General features: G+C 45.4%; 1 protein-coding gene across 1 annotated transcript; it reads left to right on the top strand.

Annotated features, from left to right (window-relative positions):
• The first annotated feature begins 16,038 nt into the window (after positions 1-16,038).
• Positions 16,039-20,416, top strand: DCTN3 (dynactin subunit 3). The gene is made up of 7 exons (XM_083702983.1): positions 16,039-16,197; positions 17,696-17,780; positions 18,075-18,161; positions 18,562-18,645; positions 19,128-19,186; positions 19,677-19,736; positions 20,040-20,416. The coding sequence occupies exons 1-7, from the start codon at positions 16,081-16,083 to the stop codon at positions 20,127-20,129; spliced, it is 582 nt and encodes a 193-aa protein (XP_083559109.1). The 5' UTR covers positions 16,039-16,080; the 3' UTR covers positions 20,130-20,416.
• Positions 20,417-23,794: the final 3,378 nt, after the last annotated feature.

Below are 23,794 nucleotides of genomic sequence, written 5' to 3'. Positions count from 1 at the left end.
TTGCGCATGCGCAGAAGCGCAAAATGACGTAACGCGCATGTGCAGAAGCAGCGAATCGCAACCCACACGTGAGCAGGCACGCCGCTGCAGGTTGCATTCTTTTCATGTTGCAAACGGGCCTCCTGAATGGATCCCGTTTGCAACCAGAGGTACCACTGTACAGGATTGTCTTCAGACGGCTTGGGGGTCTGATAACTCCATACCCTCCAACATTTATTCGATGAAAATGTGTGCTGCTCTGGTTCACCAGGAGCAGCTTAGTCATGCTGGCCACTTGACCTGGAAGGTGTATGCTGGCTCCCTCGGCCAGTAAAGCGAGATGAGCGCCACAACCCCAGAGTTGTCCGCGACTGGACCTAATGGTCAGGGGTCCCTGTACCTTTACCTTTAAGAAAAAGTGGGACATTCTGGGATCAAATCAGAAACCATGATTCTAAATGATTCTAAACCTTCTCTAAATCTGGGACGTCCCTGGAATACAGGGACAGTTGGAGAGCCTGCTGTTCTGAAGACAAAAGAGATTATTGTGGACTTTAGGAAATGTAAATTGAATATTCAGCCGCTCATTTTTGAGGAGAAGTGTGTGGAACAGGTCTCGGTGTTTCGATTTCTGGGAATGGAGTTGAGAGATGACCTAACCTGGGGAGAAAACAGTAAAGACCTGATGAAGAGAGCACAGCAGAGGTTATATTTTCTGAAAATCCTCCGGAAAAATAATCTCTCCAAGGACCTGTTGATGGCATTTTACCATTGTACTGTTGAGAGTGTATTAACTTATGGTCTGTGTGTGTGGTTTGGGAGCTGCATGGTCAGGGTAAAAACAACGCTGTCCAGGGTTGTAAAGACTGCGGAGAGAATAACTGCGTGCACTCTTCCCACCTTGGATCAAATCTACGTTTCCTGGTGCCATAAGAAAGCTGCAGAGATAGCGCAGGATAGTGCGCACCCCGGAAATGATCTCTTTCAGCTTCTGCCTTCTGGAAGAAGGTCCAGGGTTATAAAGAGTAGGACTAGCTGCCTGAGAAACAGTTTCTACCCAAATGCGATTTTGGTTTTAAACGCAGTGTAAGGTAGTCTCTATGGGAGTATATTGTATTCAATTGTGGGGTATCAGAGTTTTTAGGGGGCTAACCAGGCTGGGATAGCAGGCTTGTTGGTTTTTGAATGTCTGATGTAGATTTTTTCAATTTCGTTGTTCTGTATGGGACAATGACAATAAAGATTATCGTATCATAAGGGTCCTGCTTTGGGGCTTACAACTGGGGTATCGGGTTGGCCACTGTGAGAAGAGGATGCCGAACTAGATGGGCCATTGGCCTGATCCAGCTGCAGGCTCTTCTCATCTTCTTATATTCTTTAGCTGGTTTTGCTTGCAGGGGGAATGTTGTCATCTGGCTCCTGCCCGGAGAACTGCCTTCTACTATCAAACATCCCAGCAGAAACAGCACAAGCTGTTGGGATTTTCCCCCTCCAACTGATGTTTCCTACCTTTGAGCAGAAATGGCCTTTACAGTTTTTAAACACTTAGACTAAACGTGTGTTTATTTCACATTTCTCTTGGCATGGGTGCTGCTGTATTCCTGCAAAAGGTAAGAGAGAGAGAGAGAGAGAGAGAGAGAGAGAGAGAGAGAGAGAGAGAGAGAGATTCATTCTGGCCCCTTCCCTCCCCTCGAAAAGGGCCAGGCATTTGACTAAAGTTATTCGGCTCATGACTGGGCCTGTCCAGGAAGGCCATTAGGACATGCCAGGGATAGATGCTCTAGGATTAGAGGCGCTGGTTTAAAGCACATCCGAGAGGTAAATATTATTACCCTGCCATGTGTGTTCTGGGGAAACTCAGGGAAGTGTTCACGGCAGCAACCATCGCGCCTGTTGCTAGGATGTTGTCACCTAACAGTGATATTTATTGTTTGTTTATATCGTTTATATAAATCCTGCAGCTACCCCCATGCAATCCTGCCTAAGGATTAAGGGCCTGGCTATATATTTTGAGCAGGGTTCTAGTGCTGTTTGAGAATGGTTTTGTTTGGGGTTGGTCTCATGTGAATAGCTGAATAAGTCTAACAGATCACATCTTTTTGTTTTTTGTCTTTTTAAAATTGTGAACCATCCAGAGGATGCAATTAATGGACAGTCCATCAATCTTAAAGGGGGGGATTATGATCCTGATCAGAGGTAATTTTCTGGGGGGCCCTGTGAGTGGGTGGACCAGAGAGAGGACCCCTTTATTGCTGGTGGTACCCACTTTTAGAATACGCCCCCCAGAGAGGTCTGTTTAGTGCCTTCCTTTTTTTTATTTTAAGCACCAACTTGAGAGATTTTTCAACTTCCCAGACTTTTAATGAACAATGCAAACTGATCTCAACTTGATTTTAATTTTTTTTTTTTACATTAATTGTCTATTTCCAATTTTATCTGTCATTTTATCATGTGACACTGCTGGTTTATCTGTTTATTGCTATGATTCAGTTATTATTTGTATGCATATTTTTAATGCAGTTTGTTTCAATCTCTTTTTATGGATTCCAGATTTAAGCTTTTATCTCAAGATTTGATGGCGGCTATAAATCCTTGAAATGAATGACTAATAATAACCACCATGATACCTGTTATTTGGCAAACTGCCCTGCAGTCTCCATTAATGCTTGCATTCTGCCCAGTCCTCTCCCATTTTGCACCTACAGTGCGGAGAAACCAACTTGATCTAGATCACACAGTGGGTCCCAGGTGGAAGCGAGACTTGAACCTGGGACCCAAGTACAGCATGACACCCCCTGACATCCAGCGTCTTTTCCCCTACCTCTTGTTTGCTTTTAAGTTACTTGTTTTAAATATTTTATTCTACCTCCTGGCAGTTTGCAATGTAAGCTAAAACGCTACATTGTATTCTCAATAAAATACAACCAGCACTTAATCAAAAAAGTCACAAAATAGAGCAAGGAGGCATATTTATTTTTTTAAAAATATTTATATACAGCTCATGAATAAAGAAAACATCAAAGTGGTTAACAACAACTGCACATAAATCCATGCACTGTTTTTTAAAAAACTATTTGAAAAAAGTTAAAATCAGAAATTTAGATAACAATTCCCCAGACATACACAGAATACCAATTTTCGTTTAAAGAAGGCACACACTGGATCTCTAGTGGCAAAGAGTTCCACAGAACTGGGTTGACGATGCTAAAGGCTCCGTCTCTTGTTGCTGTTAAATGAGCCTCACCAACACTATCCATTGTGGGTCACAGTGGTGGTGAAGGAGGCAGTGAGGGCTGAGTAACTAATTCTAGTTCCCATAGGCATCTATGAGATGCTGAACTCTGAAGCCAAATCATCCTAGGAGCAATTGCATCAGGGTTCATGCTTGCAAGGGACCCCAGAGTTTGAGAGCTTTCAATTATTTTATATACCGGTATATTTTTTGATCATATTGTGTACCGATTAATCCCCCAGGGTCTGAGAACTTTTGCTCGTCATTCTGCGGCTGTTCCTTGTGAAAATCTGGTCTTGTCCACTGAATCAGAACTTTTCAGATGCACAGAAAAATCCAAAGAAGGATTTTGCTTAACCAAGGTTCAATTCAGTGGCTAATGTCAGATTTTTGCAAGGAACAACGGACCCAGGGAAATTAATTAGTCCACCATATGGTCCAAATGCCCAGCAAGCGAAAGTGCAGATGAGGCCTAAGTCTCTAGCTCACGGGTGTCAAACACAAGGCCCATGGGCCGAATACAGCCAGCCAGACCTCGTCATGTGGCCCGTGTAGCCGTCGCCGGCCACCAGCCTTCACCTTTTATTCTTGCTTTTTTTTTTTTGACACAAGAAAGCCGCCTCTTCAGCGCATGCGCGGCAGCCTACAAGCCAGAGAACGTCTGCCCTCTAGCGGCGCCGGCCGTTCTACACAGGAAACCTCCACTTTACATGCATTCAGGAAACCTCCACTTGTTTTTATATTGAGCGCATGCCATCCTGTGATGTGACAGATCCAACAGCTGCCTGAACCCTTCTCTCCTGTACTTTAAGTACATATGATGTATGTGGGGGGGAGGGAGGGTCTGCTTATTAGGGGGGGTCTGCTTATTATTCTGCTGATGCGGCCCCCGATGAATTTGAGTTTGACACCCCTGCTCTAGCTCTTCAGGAAGGAAAGTTAGGAATCAAAATGTGCAGGGCACCAACCAGACTGGAGACGAGGTTTTCCTGAAGTCGGGGATGCGGGATTCATATTGCCCTGCAGAGAAGCTCCGGACATCAGATCTCTCTCCTTCAACTCTGTTTGGCTGTGAAGTCAACCTCTCCCCTTCTCTTTGCAGGGATCTCCGAGAGCTTGTGCGGCAGGTAGTTTTCGGCAGCCACTGGTCGGTCCTTGACATGCCTTTTGTGGGTTAGGAGAAGGGTGCTTTGGGGGCGTAAGGCAGCAAAGGAGTGATGGTGGCGGGTCGCATATTTTGCTGTCGCGAACTAGGGCTTTTGAATGGGAGTGAGGGAGAAAACTGATGGCAGAGATGGCTTCCTCTGTGTCTTCAACCACCTGCTCACCTGTGTGCTGGCACACTTGCTGTGGATAGGACCTTGAAGGAGGTGGGAGAAATAGAATCATAGAATCATAGAATCATAGAGTTGGAAGAGACCACAAGGGCCATCGAGTCCAACCCCCTGCCAAGCAGGAAACACCATCAGAGCACTCCTGACATATGGTTGTCAAGCCTCTGCTTAAAGACCTCCAAAGAAGGAGACTCCACCACACTCCTTGGCAGCAAATTCCACTGTCGAACAGCTCTTACTGTCAGGAAGTTCTTCCTCATGTTTAGGTGGAATCTTCTTTCTTGTAGTTTGGAACCATTGCTCCGTGTCCGCTTCTCTGGAGCAGCAGAAAACAACCTTTCTCCCTCCTCTATGTGACATCCTTTTATATATTTGAACATGGCTATCATATCACCCCTTAACCTCCTCTTCTCCAGGCTAAACATGCCCAGCTCCCTTAGCCATTCCTCATAAGGCATCGTTTCCAGGCCTTTGACCATTTTGGTTGCCCTCCTCTGGACACGTTCCAGTTTGTCAGTGTCCTTCTTGAACTGTGGTGCCCTGAACTGGACACAGTACTCCAGGTGAGGTCTGACCAGAGCAGAATACAGTGGCACTATTACTTCCCTTGATCTAGATGCTATACTCCTATTGATGCAGCCCAGAATTGCATTGGCTTTTTTAGCTGCCGCGTCACACTGTTGGCTCATGTCAAGTTTGTGGTCAACCAAGACTCCTAGATCCTTTTCACATGTACTGCTCTCAAGCCAGGTGTCACCCATCTTGTATTTGTGCCTCTCATTTTTTTTTGCCCAAGTGCAATACTTTACATTTCTCCCTGTTAAAATTCATCTTCTTTGTTTTGGCCCAGTTCTCTAATCTGTCAAGGTCGTTTTGAAGTGTGATCCTGTCCTCTGGGGTGTTAGCCACCTCTCCCAGTTTGGTGTCATCTGCAAATTTGATCAGGATGCCCTTGAGTCCATCATCCAAGTCGTTGATAAAGATGGTGAATAAGACCGTCCCAAGACAGAACCCTGTGGCACCCCACTAGTCACTCTGCTCCAGGATGAAGAGGAACCATTGATGAGCACCTTTTGGGTTCGGTCAGAAAGAAGTGATATGCGTGTTCCTTCCAACATCACCTCCTATATGTTGCTGGTGTCATGGATCTCCTGCTTTGCCAAAAGAGAGAGGGGAAATGAAAAGGTGGGTTGGTTTCCCTTCTTGCCTGGTTGTGATCTTCTGCCGGGGATCATTGTCCTCGCCAGAACGATTTGTTGAAATGGGCATTCTGTAATGGAGGAGGACCAAGCCTCTGTTGATTAAATAAAACTAAAACTTGGTGCCCAGATGCAGGAATGGAAACGGTCAGGGCCCAATCCAGACCCCTCCAGGTTTTATCCATCTCCAAGGCAGATTTCCAGAGGCTACAGAGAGGAAAACATGCCATCTAGTGAGCAGATGGGCTAACTGCAATTTGGACTGAATTTGCAAAATGAGAACCAAAAGTCTCATACCGTGGGTGTACTTTCCTGGGAGTAAGCCCCATCAGTGGGAGATCTGAGTAAACTGGGCTGCACAACTTCAGTCGATACAAAATGAGTTTCTTAATTTGTTCTGTCTAATTTTGTTTTAGTCTCATATGCCGCTGCAGTGCCTTTAAACGTTGAGCTGGCTATAAATGTTTTCACGAGAGAGCTTTGAGGTGCGGTTTTGAGAGCCAGTGTCGTGCAGTGGTTGGAGTGTTGGGCTGGGACCCGGGAGAGACCAGGGTTCAATCCACACTCACTCACAAAAGTCACTGCCTCTCAGCCTAAACTACCTCTCAAGGTTGTTGTGTGGATTAAATGAGCAGCGGGGAGAACTATGTATTCCACCTGGAGCTCCATGGAGAAAAAAGTGGGATTTAAAAGCAATGGAAAATAAATAAATGAGACAGTGCAGCAAAAGTGAGACAAAATAAACGAGAACATTTGTGGCATAAAAATTTACAGGATTTCAGCAGGAATGTGTGTACTGACTGGAAATAAGCAGTGTTGGAAAGGTACTTTTAAACTTTTTTTTTTTACAATTCATTATATACCATTTCCCAATATTCTGTTACCCTTTATCAAGTCCCCATCCCAAAACTTTCACAGGTGCAAGCTGTATTGAAAGTGGGATCCACGTGTGACTGCTCTGATAGCATCATGGGCACGAATCATCATGTATGTGCCATAAAAAGGATGCTTGGAGGGGCTCTTTGTAGAACTTAGCTGGGTGTAACCCAGTGGGGTTTTTACTTCTGAAGAAAGATGCAAAGAGGATCGGACTGCAAGGGGAAGTACTGCATGTTCCTGCATTATTTCTGTCCAGAGAGGCGCTCTTGCCCTCTAGCTTTCTTTTCTGGAAAAAAGAAAAGCTTTTAATTATGACATCTCCTCTTCCATTCCCATGCATACCCCTCTTCCCCAGTTGCAGAAATAAATCCACTCCACGGGTTTTCACCTGGCGGTTCATGCCTTTTACACACTGTTAATGCTTTTTAATGATGAATTCTTTTGAGCTGGCCGCAAATGCAGAGGGCTTGCTCTTATTTGTTTATTAAAGCCCCCCAAATATGGGCTGCTTCCCCTACCTGCCGCCGTAAAGAGAGAAGCAAATGGGAAGGCTGTCGATAAATATTCTGGGCCAACCCTACGTGCTGATGGATGCCGGAGGTAAACGGCTAGACAGCTGCTGCAGACAGACAGATAGCTGCAGCAGATATCCAGATAACTGTAGACTAAGGGATACAGGAGATATATAGACACTTCATGGAGAATCTGGGCAGAGCTCTGCTAGACAGATAGCCCTGTAAGCAAATCAATGGCTACTGTACACAGAAGGACAGCAAGACAAAGCAAGAGGCAGGAAGAATAGGTTTTGAGGAGCAAAAGACCACATTTGTACATGTCACACAGATTGGAAGCAGCAAAGTGTGGACCTGAAATTTCCCCTTCAGCAGGTTGGAACTAGGGGGGTTTCCAAAGTCTTGCTACTTTTTTTAGGAGGGGGGTTCTATCTCAGACTGGTGAATTACAGCAGTTTGCGAAATCTCTCCTGGGGAAAAAAAATAGTTTATTGTTTCCACTTCAACCAGCAATATTCAACAAACCCAGCCAACCCCACAGAAGCACCAAATGTCTAGTTACACTTAGCTTTAAAGTCAGTTCGGTTTTTAAGCAAAGGTTTCATTCCACAAGTTGCTTCTGTTCTCAGAAGCCTATAACCTTGTTTTATAGAAATTGCATATGTAATAAAACTAGGTCAGGAAAAATGGTGGGTTTTTTGTCTGTCCAGCTCTCTTGGACATAGGTCGTCAGTTTGTCCCTTGTTATTCAGTCCCAAAGTTGCGAGATCCAGACCTCAAAGGCATTTAGAGCCTTCCAATACCTTGCCACAGTAAGCTTTATAAAGCAATCATCAGGTGAGTAACGAGCTTGACAGCTTTAAGAAAAATGCAGAGAGCAAAACCAACCCCTGTATATGGCATTTATTGACCTGACTAAGGCCTTAGATACTTTAAATTGCACTGCCCTGTGGACTGTCCTTCTGAAAAGCGGCTGCTCAGATAAATTTGTGAACATCCTTTGGCTCCTCCACAATAACATGGCGGCAACAATCGCGTGGCTCTCATAGTGGCTCTCATAGTGAATAATTCAGTGGGATAAGGCGTTAAACAGGGATGAGTTATCGCCTCAACTCTTTTTATTATGTTCATCACTATGATCCTACACCTTGTCCAAGGGAAACTCCCCACTGGGTAGAAATAGTATATAGAACAGATGGAAAGCTCTTTAATCTGAGTAGGCTGACACCAAAGAGTAAGGTTACCGTAACTTCCGTCATAGAGCTTCAGTATGCTGATGACAATATAGTGTGTGCACACTCAGAGGATGACTTCCAAACCATCCTAAATATCTTTGAAGAAGCTTACGGAAACCTTAGCTTATCGCTCAACATCCAAAAAAACAAAGTGCTGTACCAACAAGCACAAAACAACCCCTCTGCAGCGCCACAAATCCAACTCAATGGTGTAATGTTGGAAAATGTTGACAGCTTTTCCTACCCGGGCAGTTATCTTTCCACAAGGGCCAACATCGATGCCGAAATCCAGCATCGCCTGAGCTCTGCGAGTGCGGCTTTCTCCTGATTTGAAGCACCAAGTGTTTAAGGACTGGGACATTCACAGGAAAACCAAAATGCCATTGTACTATCATTGAACATTTATGGGATTATGATATGCTGGAACTTCCTTCCCAGAAATTTCCATAAATATTTTCAAAAGAATTGTTTTGAAGAACCTGTAAAAAAGTACAGTAAAAGTATATTGGGAAATGATTTATAATGAATTAAAAAAAATGTTTAAAACTACTTTCCCCCAAAAAACCAGAGGCCTTTTTGTTGGGAATAACCCAGACAGAAAGGAAAGGTTATTTATGTATGTAACAACTGCAGCCAGTGTTTTGTTAGCCCAAAAATGGAAAGTGAGCGAGGATTGGCAACTTAAATGGACAGTATATGCAGAACTTGCAGATTTAACACAAAGAATAAGAGAGCAAGAAGAACATATAGTTGAATAAGAGTGGAAAACATTGATTAAATATATGGAAAATTACTGTATACAGCTAAAAACACTGGAGGCATTAAGATAAATTCAAAAGAATAAATAATTTTTGATGGATGTAAAAGTTTTAAAACTGATTTGAATGGTTTAGTAAAATATGCAGGAATATATTATATGTAAAATGAACCATGGAAAGAGAAGGGAAGTCACTGGATATTTTAAAGTTTGTAAAATGTTTATTTGCAATTGTAAAATTAAAAACTAAATAATTTTTTTAAAAAAAAACACACACATTTTTCGTAATAGTAAATCCAGCTATGTTTATTTCACTTTACGTAAGAAATCTTTCAAGAATTGGCTAGCTCTAATGAACTGTCTGCACACCATTTCCTTCTTTTTCCAGGTTGTGAGTATGGCATGTGTTCATGATTATATTATGTGTTAATGGTCTCACTCCCCCTTCTGTTAAATAGCCCTAGATTTTCTGGAAGGGAGTGGGGCATAATAAAATTGTGCAAACCAAAATGTAGTATCGGTTACATGGTTGCAATTGATGTTACAAAACAAACATCAAAGTTTTCGGAAACGATTACGAAATCTTACACAGGTTAAACATGCAGAGATGAAAGAGCGTCAAAATTACGAAAGGGAAAGAACTGCGAAACAGGATGGGCTGAACAATTCACGAAAAATGAAGGAAGCGAGATGCTATCTCCAACTCCATCGCTAGTCCACAGCTGGGTAAGAACACTACTAGGAGGAACCCAAAAGTCACAAAATGTGACAAGCATTTTGAGTTCACCAGAGCTCTTCATCAAGCAAGACGTTTCATAGCGGGACGAGGAAAAATAAGAATGAAAGAAGTGAAATAATTAGGCTGGATGTTACACTCATGAGGTCTGCTCAGAGATCAAGCCAGAGGTGGCCTGTTTATTCAACCATTCATCCTGATGCATTTGCAGGGAGATTAGGCGATGTCAACTATTTATTCTGATTTCCTTGCAGGTAGTTTAGACGATGTTGTGTCAAGCAAGTGTTATCCCACGTTTTCCAATGCATTTTTCTGCAGGACCTTTGGTGGCACCTCCTGACCTTCTGCCCTGCCAGTCCCAAGGGGTACTAGACCCCACTGGAGAGAGAGGCAAGTAGGAGACCATGTTAACACAACAGAGTCCTCCCCCAAACTGCTGCCCTCCAGATGTTTTGAAGTACAACTCCCTGCCAGCGCAGATTCATGTGCTGCACTTCCAGAAATAAACATGGCAGGGGTTCGAATGGACAAGCCTTGCTTGTCTTCCAACTCTGCAACTCTATGATGCCATGAGCTAGCGGCAGTAGCAGGAACTGTCTCCCTGCTGATAGGAAGTTGTGCTTGAAGCTTCTGACCTCTTACAGCCTTGAATGGGATTGTTTGACCCTTGACAGCTGAAGCATCACCTGAATTCCCAAGAGCTGACCCCCTGCCAGTATTCCCACTTTGCTTTTCCCCTGCTGGCTGGGCCTGACCCCGAAAGGGACGGCACAATGTGTGCTCCCAAGAGTTAGAAAACGCATCCGACCGAGAGAGGCAACATGATCTTGCTTCTGCGGGTCACCGTGATGGCAGGGAAGGTCACCGCAAAGGACCGACCCTTCCCGTTAACGGCCTGTTGAGCAGAGTGGCCCCCGAACGCGCAGAAAGACTGCCTGCAATTGGGTTATTGACACACAATCTGCGGAAAACACTATCGAGATGGTTCACACTAATGTTATTTAGCTGCAATACTTCCGTAATAAAAGGAATCAATGGGGGAGAGAAAAGACCTGTCTGGGGGTTTGATTTTCTCATTTTAATGGCATACTTATTTACTCCCGCCAGCCCTCCGATCGGATTTTCATTACACCGGCTTGCGCTGTAAGTGGACCGGTATTGATAGGAGATGCTGACTTCAGCTGGCTTCCCGAGGGCACAAATTAAAAATTACTCATATTCAGTGACACGGCAGTGTGCTAAATGACTGGGCACGTAATGGTTGTGCAGTTATTTGGGAGCACGTAAAGTTTTTAACATACATGGTCATGGGTGTGTACACTAGCCCACAGAACCAGGCATGTTTTCCATGGTATCCTGTATGAAGTTGAAGAGAAAGCCTTTTTAGGAGCATAGGAAAGAGCCTTTTACTGAGTCAGACCACTGCTCCATCTCTAGCTCATGTGCATGCACACGAAAGCTCATACCTAGAACTAACTTAGTTGGTCTTTTAGGTGCTACTGGAAGGAATTTTTTTATTTTGTTTTAGCTCATGGCTGTCTGTGCTGACTGGAAATGTCTCCCCAGGTTCTCAGCCCTACCTGGAGATCCCAGGGATTGAACCTGTGACTTTCTGCTTGCAAGGCAGAGGCTCCTCCTCTAAGCTACAGACCTTTCCTGGGATGTTAAGGTGAAGCCTCTAGTTATGAGTATCCGGTGTGTGTGGGACACAGAAGAAGGCATTTAAGCAGGATAGCAGGAACTCTGCTTAGAAGTCAATGTTATGTACTGAAGTTCTCACCCTGGGCCAGGAGGGGGATACTGTAGATAGTTATGCAAACGAAGGATCGAAAGTGACGTTCAGTGATTGGATAGTTTGTATGCAAATGAAGGATCGAAAGTGACGTTCAGTGATTGGCTAGTTTTAGAAAGTTGTTACAGTAACAAGGTACTGGAGCTCTATATAAGCAGGCTGACTGAGCCCTTCAGCTCAGTTCAGTTCCGGCCTCAGAATAAAGAAGAGCTGTTTGAAGAATCGCTGTGTCGTCTGATATGTTCGCCCACAACTTAACAGTCAACATTCTTCGTTCAGTATAAACTGTGGCAGAAGGAGGGAAACTGGGGAAAGGGGGAGTCTGTGAGCAGGAATAAACGTAAGAATTTCCTTTTTGGATCAGACTCAGAGTCCATCCAACCGCCTTACTTCATCAGAACATGAGCATCAAAGGGAGCATTTCTGTGTCCTAGACTGTAGGATGCTTTTCCTTGGACAATCCACCAGACCTCCTCTGTCTGCTTTGAAAATGGTTGCCACAGACTTAGTTTTCCCATTTTAATCCCAGCTGAAGGCTGTGTTGGATTGTTTCTGCCGCTCTGCGCTTGACTAGAATTGCTCTGTAATATCTTTAGCAGTTATTTTAAATGTGCTACAATTCACTGTTGTGTTCATTTGATTAGCTACTTTGGTTGTAAGTTTTGTAAGACAGCAAAGCAGGAGTACGGCGAGAAAATCAATCTGCCTCCTTGTTCCCCGTGGCAGCCCTCCAAATGGCCCTGGGATGCTGCTGAACAAGAACACAACGGACATTTATTATGACTGTGATGTCCCCAACATATGGAGGACATCAAGCTGGAGACTGTTGAGTCAGTGTCTTGATGGACTGAATGGACTTGATTGGGTAACCAAAGCTTTACCCAGGCAAGATAGAAATGCTTCTCATCAGTAGAAATACCAACACAGAAGGCTAGGAGCCCACCCGTTCTTGGATGGGGTATTGCAGGAATCAAGAACCTCAAGATTCCAGTCCTCAAGACCCTCCACAGGCCACGCCCCTCTCCACAGGCCACACCCCTTGAGAGATGTACATATGGAGACACTTTCATGCGGCTGGAATACAGCATGCTGCGGAAAGTTTGTGTTACATCTGTTGCTCTGCTTCCTTCTGCCTCTGACCTTGTCCGCCACTGACATACAACCCACGGACTGTTGCCCATGAAGGAATGTGGCACTTGAGCTGGAAATGGTTCCTCACACACCCCTTGAGAATTCAGGGCTTCCACTCAGATCCCTTAGAGGATTTAAGGTGAACCAGGGCTGCAGAGGCTGAGGGCTCGTCCACACTCCTGCTTGTGCTGTGCCGAGAAAGCAGCTTCCCCCTTCTCCCGCTCCTTTCCATGGGACGACCCACTCTTTATTGATCAGAAGAAAGATCAGAAGAAACAGCAATCTGGGGAAACCCACAAATTGCCATTTGGTCCAACTGAGTGCTAAAGAGTGGTCTTCCCAGGGGGAAAGAAGGACAATGCTTTCTAGGCACCGGACAAGCGGAAGTGTGGATCCCTGAGAAGAGGGGTGCCAGTGCTTTTGCCTCACCACTGTCTTTCCACATTGAATCTTTGCAAACATCTTGCACCCATGACTGGGCTACCCAGCCAGATGGGTGGGATAGAAGTAATAAATGTTGATGATGGTGTGAAACCAGGCAACAGGGCTCTTCTCTGCCCCGAGGGTGGGATCGGGGCTTCTAGGCATGAGCCCCAATGCTGACCTTTTCAGAATCTAGTGGATTTTTTCAGTCAATATTAGCCTTCCCTTCCTAACACAAAGTGAAGCTCAAATGCTTTGTAAACAAGTAAAGACTGCTATTCTGCATTGATTTTTTAAAAATACTTATTGTACTGTATTGTACTACTGCACATGCTGTAATGCCTTCTGGAAGCCCATTACAGATGATTTTCCACACCTTTAAAAACACTTTTCCAGACAGTGTGAAGGACGGTATAGAAATGTAATTAATAATAATAATAATAATAATAGTAGTAGTAGTAGTAGTAGTAGTAGTAAAAATTAAAACCTTTGGCCTTCCAGATGTTGCTGAACTCCTGTTATCCACTGATCTTGCTTGCTGGGTCTGATTAGAGTTATACTTCAGCAACATCTGGAGGGCCAGAGATTTCCCTCCCCTGAAGTATATGAACTGTCTCTCAGTTGGCTCCTAATCTTTGAGGATCTGAAGTTTCTGCAGGATTCTGTTCACAGAAATGGCTCTGCAATAATTACTTGCATTGTTCCCAGCATACACTTGGGAATATGATGTTTTTAAAAGAAGATGTCCGCAAAGTGAAACTGTGAGAGGAAATTAAGCTTATCTAATTTAACGGTTTTAGGTTATTTTAAAAAGCAACACTGTTTTGTAAAGTAGAAAATTGGCTCTCAGAAACTGGGTGAGGGAGGTGAGTTCGTGGTATCAATTTTCTGTGTGAGCATCCAAAGACAACATCTAGTACCTACTATGCCAATGTTTTGTGAAACAGGGTGGACTATAAAACACAATAATATCTCTGTGTTTGCGGATAATTACCTAAGTGTTGTATTGCAACTTGAACAATTAGCAGGACCAAGCAGCATTGAGACAAGACGACTTCCGATTGCTCTGTGCAAATAAAATTTTTATTGTTTGCATTGTGATCCTAAGCCCATATTATTCTGTGCTATGGCTCCAGTCACCCAACAGCTGCAATCTGCACAGTTATATTTACCAGAAATGAAAGCACATCTACGAGAGTTGCTGAGAATAAATGAACAACGTGGGGAGGCTAGCAGGAAGCTTTAGGATGACAACAGAGAAGTGCAAGTGGATGTAGAAACTGCACAACAGAAAAAACTGTGCCAATCAATACATAGAGAATTCTACTTGTGACCAGTCTAATTCCCCACCCAGACCCACCTGTAACCTCACTAAGGGCAAATTCATGGAGAACAAGGGTAAATTAATCCGTTCCGTGAGGCTCTTCGTATAGCGGTTTTTTCGCCTTGCAAAGCAAGCCCATTGACACCTTAGCGGATTAGCGGTTTAGCGGCTTTTAGCGGATCAGCTGATAAGCGGCTTAGGGCTTAGGGAAAGAGGGGGAAAGGGGGGGAAACCCGCAGGAACTCGCAAGACATTTCGTCTTGCGAAGCAAGCCCATAGGGAAATTCGTTTTGCGAAGCGCCTCCAAAACGGAAAACCCTTTCGTCTAGCGGGTTTTCCGTCTTGAGGGGCACCACTGTATTCATGTTTACTAGCCATGGTGGCTGGAACGCGGATGGCGCTGTGAGTTAAACCACAGAGCCTAGGACTTGCCAATCAGAAGGTCGGGGGTTCGAATCCCAACGACGGGGTGAGCTCCCGTTGCTCGGTCCCTGCTCCTGCCAACCTAGCAGTTCGAAAGCACATCAAGGTGCAAGTAGATAAATAGGTCCCGCTCTGGCGGGAAGGTAAACGGCGTTTCCGTGCGCTGCTCTGGTTCATCAGAAGCAGCTTGGTCATGCTGGCCACATGACCCGGAAGCTGTACATCGGCCCCCTTGGCCAATAAAGCGAGATGAGTGCCGCAACCCCAGAGTCGGCCACGACTGGACCTCATGGTCAGGGGTCCCTTTACCTTTGCCTAGCCACGGTGGCTACGTTCTCCCTTGTTGGAGGCAGCAATGAATAGAGAAAAGTTTTCCTCCCTCTCTCAAAACACTAGGGCTTATGGACAACCCCTGAAGCTGATTTTTGGGAGATTCAGGACGAATAAAAGGAAAATCTTTTTCCCTATGCAGCGCATAGCTACAACTACGGAACTCCCTGCCACAAGAGGCAGGGATGGCCACCCACCTGGAGGGCTTTAAAAGAGGATTAGACAAATTCATGGAGGCAGAAAAACCTCCGGATCCGGCTTATCCTATTAAGGGCCTCATCCCACCCCAGGGCTCTGTCTTCAGTTCCCAAATTTTAAAGGCACTGGCAGGCGGCGAGAGAGATACTCTGCCTCCCTCAACTAGGTGCCCCCGTCGCTTCCGGACTCCATTTCCCAGCATTCCCAGCGCCGCTGCAGCCGCGGCTGATGGGAGTTGTAGTCCTCGACCTCGGGAGGCGGCAAGGCTTTCCGCGACGGATCCGAAATCCCAGGGTAGCAACCCGGGCTCCCCCGCACTGGCTTAAGTTCCCTTACCCGAGGCCTCGCAGCGGAGAACTAGGCCTCGACGTCTCCATGGCAACGCTGAAAGCCGCTTCCGGGTCGCGAGAGGGCCAACTTCCGGGCGGCCGCCCAACCGCTTCGCATAGAGAAGCTTGAAGAGATAGGGCAGCCCGTTAAGGAATATGACGCCATCACGTTCCCCCTCCGAGGCCCCGCCCTAACTTCCGGCGGGCGTCGCTTCTGATTGGCTCCCTTCCCGCCCGGCATCCGCCGGCGCTTCGGGTGTTGCCAAGATGGCGGCGGCGGCGGCGGCTGTGGAGATGCAGCAGCTTCAGGGCCGGCTCGACGCCTTGGAGGGCCGCGTCTTCGGGGCGCTCGCGGGGAGTGAAGGCGCGGCGGGGGCCCGCAAGGTATCGCTGCGGCCGTGTTTCTTTCTAGCCAGAACCATAGTTATTTATTTATTCGTAGGCCGCCTTTTCCCCTGTCAGGGACTCCAGGCGGCTTACAGATTAAAAGTCAGAAGAGCCGAAAGCGGGTCCGCTTCGGGCCTGGCTCCTGGACCAGGCCTATATCTCCGGCCTGGAGGCTAGAACCGGCTGGCAGCCCCTCTCCGGGCGTTTCCCCAGTTCCTACATGGAAGTGCTGCCGGTGATGGAAGCACCCGCCTCGTACGGAGCCAGACCCTTATTTATCGTCTTCCAAAGCAAGTACTCTATTCCGAACTTAAAAATGGAAAGCGTAATGCTGGTGGTCAACAGAAGAGGCTCAAAGACTGTCTCAAGGCAAATCTAAAAAAATGTAGTATAAACACCAACAATTGGGAAACACTGGAGAAAACACTGGTGAAAACAGCCTTTACCAATTACAGATAGGTAGCCGTGTTGGTCTGCCATAGTCAAAACAAAAAAAATTCCTTCCAGTAGCACCTTAAAGACCAACTAAGTCAGTTCTTGGTATGAGCTTTCGTGTGCATTTTTTTGGAAGGAATTTTTTTTGTTTAGCCTTTACCAAAGGTGTCATGGGCTTTGAAGACACTCGAACTCAGGACTCAAGGGAGAAAAGTGCTAGGAGGAAGGCACGCTTGGCAAATCCACACCGTGATTAATTCCCGCCCGGGAACCAATGTCCCCACTGCGGAAGGACATGTGGATCCAGAATTGGCCTCCACAGTCACTTACGGACTCATTGTTCAAATCATGTTCATGGAAGACAATGTTGCTCAGCTAGGAGGGATCGCTAAAGAAGATGATGATTTACTGAATTTATAAACCCAGAGGTTTCAAACCCTTGGCTTGTCTATCTCAGCATGGCCTTTGTTGGTGGCTCCCCTTGGTTCCTTAAGCTCGTTCTTGCCCCCATTCTCCAAGGAAGAAAACTCTCAAGCTGACGGAATGCCCGGTTTTAATAATTATTTTAAACCGTGTCATATAATTGCTGCTTTTCAATGCATTTATGCTTTGGCGGGGGGGGGGGAATGGCTTTGAGTACACAAGCAAATCATATCCATAGCCAATCATCCCAAGTGGCCCCACCCTATTAAAAAGCATTGTTCAGAATAGCTGTTTGCACAACACTCTCTTCCCAGGTATTCCCACCATGGACAGCACTCCCTCACACACATGCATGCAGTCATGCCTTCATGCATAAACTATTGCATACAAACACCCAAGCACACATTCGGTATTTGCAGCCCTCCCCTCTCCATTGGGGTGAGGGTGGCAGAAACACTGCCTTTTACTCTCAAAGAGGAGGCATAGGGGTTTTATATCCCATCTGGAGATGAAGCTGTAGTGTGGCGGGTCACTCACTGTCTCTGGTTTACTGGACCAGATCCAGCTTGGTGCTTAGCCACTCCAGCTGTATATAATTTTGTCTTATAAGTTGTTAACAATGTCTTTTCTCTTGTAGATAGCAGATGGCTTGGTTAAAGTCCAGGTGGCTTTGGGGAACATTGCAAGCAAAAGAGAGCGAGTTAAAATTCTTTTCAAGAAAAGTAAGTACCATTTATATTTTTCAAAACAAATCAATCTGCAATAGGCTTAGGAGCAGCTGAAATAAAGGAGGTCTCATGATTGTCAGAGATTGGAGAACTCTAGAGAATGGCATCGTGGCTTATTGTGAATGTCCCTTGACCCTCATGGCAAATTCATGGCTAGAAGTCCTAGAAAAATTATTGAAAGTCATAACTGGCTCTGATCTGTTTCCAAGTATTCTGCCTAATCTGACAATACTTTTTCTGTCATTGCTATGTTCTAAATTTCTGATTCTCTCTTCTTTCTGATTCAAGTTGAAGATGTCATAAAATATTTAGATCCCCAGTACATTGATCGAATGGCTATTCCAGATGCTATGAAGCTACAATTCATTTTAGCAGGTAATTCACAATATGAAATAGTTTTGGGGGTTCTTGTTTTGTTTTGGGTTATTCAATGTGCAGTGCATTCCTAAACATGTCTGTCTAGAAGAAAGCACCACTGAATTCAGTGGCACTTACTCCTGGGTAAATGGGTATAGGATTGCAGCTTTAGATGTTTAACGTTGTTACTGGGGATTTTTCAGCTTCCCTTTTTATTGCTAAGAATACTTGCATTCTTAATGTCATATTGTAGATACATTAATCTGTTTTTTAAGCATTCTGTTTTGCTTCAGCCCAACGAAAGAGCCAGCTCCTTTCATTCGTTCCTCTGCTGTGCTATTTGCTCTGTTGCCACTGAATGACAAAGTCGACCCCTCTCCCCTCCACTGATGTATCTCATTCTGTTCTTCTCCAACAGAAGAGCAGTCCATCCTGGCTCAGGTAGCACTTCTGGAGCAAGTCAACAACCTGCAGCCATATTTGGACAGTGCACATATCAAAGGCAAGCCTTGTCCCTGACCCAAGTACCAAGAGCTAAGATACACATCTGTTGCGGCTGGTTCATTCTGACTCGCATTATGTTTTTATGCATTTACAGGCATTTGGGTGAAAATCATTGCATAATAATGCCATCTTCTTGCTTTGTAATATTGTTATCTACAAGCCCAGGTTATATGTCTTTAAAAACAGAATGCCAAGCTAGCCCAGAAGAATTGCTCCCTGCCATTAAAGGGGGGGGGGGGAGGTGGAATGTTGGTTTAATTCAGCAGGCAATTATGCCCAGCAAGAAGAGACTACCTATTTATAGACATTTATCGTTGAGCTGCTTGCCACCTTTCCTCCTAAAACTAGCCCCCTAGTAGTCTATATACCTATCCCATATGGAAGCCTGTTTTTCAAGGCTATTACATCGGAACACCTAATAGTATTGAATACCATTCCTGAGAATCAAGGGCCCGACACTGATTCTGTGGTCTCTTGCAGCTGCTCCTGACCACGCTACCAAGCTGCAGAGGCTTTCACAGATCCACATTCAGCAGCAGGTAAGCTGGATGCTTGACAACAAAAGCAGAGAATCATTGTTTGGTTTCCTCTGCTCTTCTCCAGTTGAAAAACTTGGCAGGAGCTGACACAGTTATCCTCTAGCTTTATCTTCTGTCACTCATATAAGCAAAGCATATGAAAAAATTCTCCATATGCCCTGGACAAATGGCCCCCTGCATTCTAGGCCAAGCACTCTGCTATTTTGAGGTGCTTCTTCTTACGTGGCTGCCTAGTTGAGTTTTCAAAAATCTGGACTCAGATGTTCTGATGCAGCACAGCAGGAGCCTCAAAGTCTCCAACTGTGTTGATTCCCTTCCCCCTACTAGCGTTGTGTCAAGAAACGTTGGCATCCACACCTAAGAGTGTCTGCCCACGTGGCAGCTCTTCTGTGGGAAGAAACAACCCGTGTTAGACTTACATCTTAGCACTGAAACACCAAATTGGCAACGTCATGAAACCCTGTCTGACTGAACCCTTCCACTGTTGCAGGATCAATGCGAAGCAGTGACTGAGAACGTCCGGTTCCTCCTAGAAGATTACAACAAAATGGTATCCTTTTTGCCACAGTGCCGCTGTGCTGAGTACATCATCCCGCATGGTGTGCCTTTGCTGGCCGCTGTGTTGAGGGACATCTGCCCCAGCTCTGTCAGCTCAGCTTTCCACTACCTGCTTCAATACTTCCATCTCAGGCTGACTATTTCCGGTGTTCCCTTTAAAGTCCTTCCCTTTTGGCTGGCGCTCTCTCTCTCTCTCTCTCTCTCTCTCTCTCTCTCTCTCCCTCTCTCTCTCTCTCTGCTTTTGCTGTTACATTTGTCAGACTCCCAACTTCTTTTCCTTAAAAGATTGCCCCAGACTCTTCTCCTTTCTAAACAGTTTATCCAGTGGGACGAAATGCTGACCCAGCTCGAAGCAGCAAAGCAAGTCAAGCCTGTTCCCGAGTGAGGGCAGAATGGCAACTGGGTCTCAGCTGGCACCTGTGGCTTTCTAGCATCCTCTTTTCATATTCCCCTTGAAAGTATCAGAAGCTCTGCTGGTGGTTCTTAGAAATGATATCATGGGTATTAATCTGTAAGCCACATTTTCTCCATTCCTGGCCTTGACTGTGGGGCTCAATGTATATATTTCTTTCCCAGGTTATCATTTCCTCTTTAATTTATTTTATTCAACTAATAGGTTGAAGGAGCATGATCTGTCACACTGTGGACAACAATAAAAACCTAACAACCCCCCAGTGCTGATGTGGCTGTTGTGTAGAGAAATGAGGCAGTTCATCTCAGTGTTTGCATTTCATTCGTATTTATTTGTAAAAATTAATAGTTCACTGTTCTTAGTGCTCAGGGCAATCACGTTAAGGAACACACTGTTGTTATATGTTTGTTTGTTTGTTTTTTAAAAAAACCCTCATTAAAGTAAAACCTAGTGTGTTGGAACTCCACCCCAGAGCATCCTGAGCTACCAAAATATTATCCACAGCTTCTAGAAGGTGGTTCCCTTCACTTCTGGAAATTGTCAAGAGGGGATAATTCTGTTAGTAAAAGGGAGCCATCAAGGTTGACCCTCTACATGCAAATGTGATACATGCACGAGAAGATGGAGAGGGCGCTCTTGGTAGTTCTTGGAGAATGTGTGGGGTTTGCATGTCTCAGATGGGTTGGGCCCACTTCCTTTAAGAACCAACACTTCAATTTGAGTCCAGATGGAGCAGCTTGAACGTAGAACTGCGGCATCATCTCTTTCTGGTGACCAGCTCTTTCGTCAAAGAGGCCTCTGTGCTGTGCCCTGGTCAAAGCTTTTGAACAATGCTCAAGAGCAGCATAAAACAGGGTTTCTTTTTATTATGTGTTTTGTAAACTCTTTCTGTATTTTTATGTTGTGAACCACCATGAGATCTTTGGATGAAGGGCGGCATACAGATTAAATGAATAAATGCATAAATAAAAAAACACACAGTGCTTTTCAGGAGCCTTTAGGAAAGCCTGAATGCTGGTCTTGTGATCTGGCATAACAGCCTTCTTTCCAGGTTGAGTTGATCCTGGCTCAGATTTCTAGGCACAGCAAAAGGGTGATCAGTATCCCAAGGTTGGAACCCTCAATGACCAACTTCGGAGCCCGTTAGTGGGTTCCTTAGCGGTTTGGGGGGGCGCTAAAGGTGCCCGCCAAGTCCCATGGTCACAGGCTTCATCCGCCTATGATTTTTGAAAGGGTCCCCGCTTCGCCGTAGCGGAGAAGACCCGTTTCCCGCGGAGCTATTCCCTCAGTTCAGAGGGAGTCCGCCATTGCCGGTGGCGCCACCCCGGAAGTCCTCCCTTCCAATCAACTCATCCATATCCAGCACAAGCATTTTACTGTAGACTCGGGTCAACAGAAATACCAGGCAGTTGGGTGGTTTCATTGAAGCGATGGATCAAAATAATCCCAAACATCCCAGTCGTGCCAAAGTTTCACGGCAGAGGATGTCATGGGGAAAGCAAGTTTGTCGTCATCACCTGGTGAGTCATTCCCACTATACAGCAGCGCCCTAAATGCTTGCAGTTGTGTCCGTAGAATCCATGGAATCGAAAGGAGTAGGAAGATGCGGCATGACTAACAATGCAATCGCCCCAGTCTGTGTTGATACAGAGGTCATCTGCTTATCACAGAAAGCGGGCTCGCGGGTCTAGAACACCAATATTTATTGTGTAGGAAGATAACAAGTGATTGCACATTCAGGAACCTCCCTTAGGAAGTGAAAGTTGGTGGCTGGGTTGTGGCTAAGTGGGTTGAGACAATGGCTAGTTTTCCTTTCTCCCCTTGTTTGTGTGGAAAAGCAGTTGCTAAAATAATAATAATAATAATAATAATAATACCTTTATTGTCAGTGTATAACCTGTGTACAATGAAATTAACCGAGCCTCCCCCCCCCCCCACAAACACCCAATCTCATTGCACTCTGTGTGCTTGTCGCACAACACATCAACCCCAAAAGTCAGTTGCACTATATTATTTTCCGTTCAGCAGCCTAACAGCCCACGGATAGAAACTGTTTTTTAGCCTGTTGGTACAACTGATTATACTTCTATACCTCCTGCCCAAGGGTAGAAGATTAAAGAGGTCCTGGCCTGGGTGTGAATCGTCCCTGAGAATTTTTCGCACTCTCCTAAGGCATCGATCCCTTGCGGGCTCCGGGGGCAGCCCATGATATCATGCGCTGTGTTCACCATCCTTTGGAAAGACTTTCGGTCCGTGACTGTCAAACTAATGTACTAGACTGATACAATATGAGAGGACACTTTCCATTATGGACTGGTAGAAGGAGGTCATCAATTGTTGATTAACATGGTTCTTTCGCACGACCCTGAGAAATTGGAGCCTGTTGAGCCTTCCTAACCACCTGAGTTACATTGTTTTTCCAAGTGAGGTCTTCACTAAGGTAAACTCCCAGGAATTTAAAGGAAGAGACTCTCCACACACACACACACCCGATATACAACTGGGCTAGTTCCCCTTTCTTCCTCCAAAAGTCCCAACACTATCTCCTTTGTCTTGCTACTTAGGTGCAAGTTATTCTCTAAGCACCATGTAGATACTTTTTGAACCCACATGAAGGGGGCTAGGTTTTGTGCCCTTAATCTGAATCAGCAAAGGCAGTGGGTTTGAAACCAGTCCAAATAAATGGGGCAGGCAATGTTGGGGGCTGCATCCAACATGAGATGGTGGGTGTCTGGTGCTTCTTTGCCTCTGTTCTTGCATTTAGCGGTGAAATGGAAAGACCAAACTTCAACTGCCCTGAATTTTTAAGCATCCCAGAGATGGGGAGGGCAGGTGAGTTCTTCCCATCCCACCGTGCGATGCCAACTCTTTTCCAACCCGGTTTAACTAGCTGCCACAGGGACGTGGGTGGCACTGTGGGTTAAACCATAGAGCCTAGGACTTCCTAATCAGAAGGTCGGCAGTTTGAATCCTCGCGACGGGGTGATCTCCTGTTGCTCGGTCCCTGCTCCTGCCAACCTAGCAGTTCAAAAGCACGTCAAAGTGCAAGTAGATAAATAGATACCGCTCTGGCAGGAAGGTAAACGGCGTTTCCGTGCGCTGCTCTGGTCCGCCAGAAGTGGCTTAGTCATGCTGGCCACATGACCCAGAAGCTGTACGCCGGCTCCCTCAGCCAGTAAAGCGAGATGAGCGCTGCAACCCCAGAGTTGGCCACGACTGGACCTAATGGTCAGGGGTCCCTTAACTAGCTACCAGAGAAGAATAACAGTGATTCACAGCTGAGGCTTCCTAACAATTTCCATACTTGCAATAGCCACAATGAGGGTTAGTAGCTTAGCTTTCCTTCAAAACAAAAACTGGCCCCATGACCCCACTTTGCTTACTTACGATGTACTCCTGGGGAAAAGGCAGCGCCTGAGCTCAAGAGCAAGTCAGTCTTACCCAGTTTTCAGAGTCTTGGAGCAAACTCAACAACAATTTCTCCCAGTATGATTCCCATCAACCTGTATTCAGAAGCAATACTGCCTCACAACAGTTGAGGAACATCACAGTCCTCACTGTTGTACTAATCTGATCTGCTGATTTGTTATGTGTTTTGTATTAATTTTTTGAATGTAATTTTATTGTTGGTTCAGTGC

This window comes from Podarcis gaigeae (assembly GCF_964106915.1).
Source record: "Podarcis gaigeae genome assembly, chromosome: 11".
NCBI lineage: Eukaryota > Metazoa > Chordata > Lepidosauria > Squamata > Lacertidae > Podarcis > Podarcis gaigeae.
The sequence above is the reverse complement of the archived record's forward strand: the minus strand, read 5'-3'. Positions and strand labels throughout refer to the sequence as shown.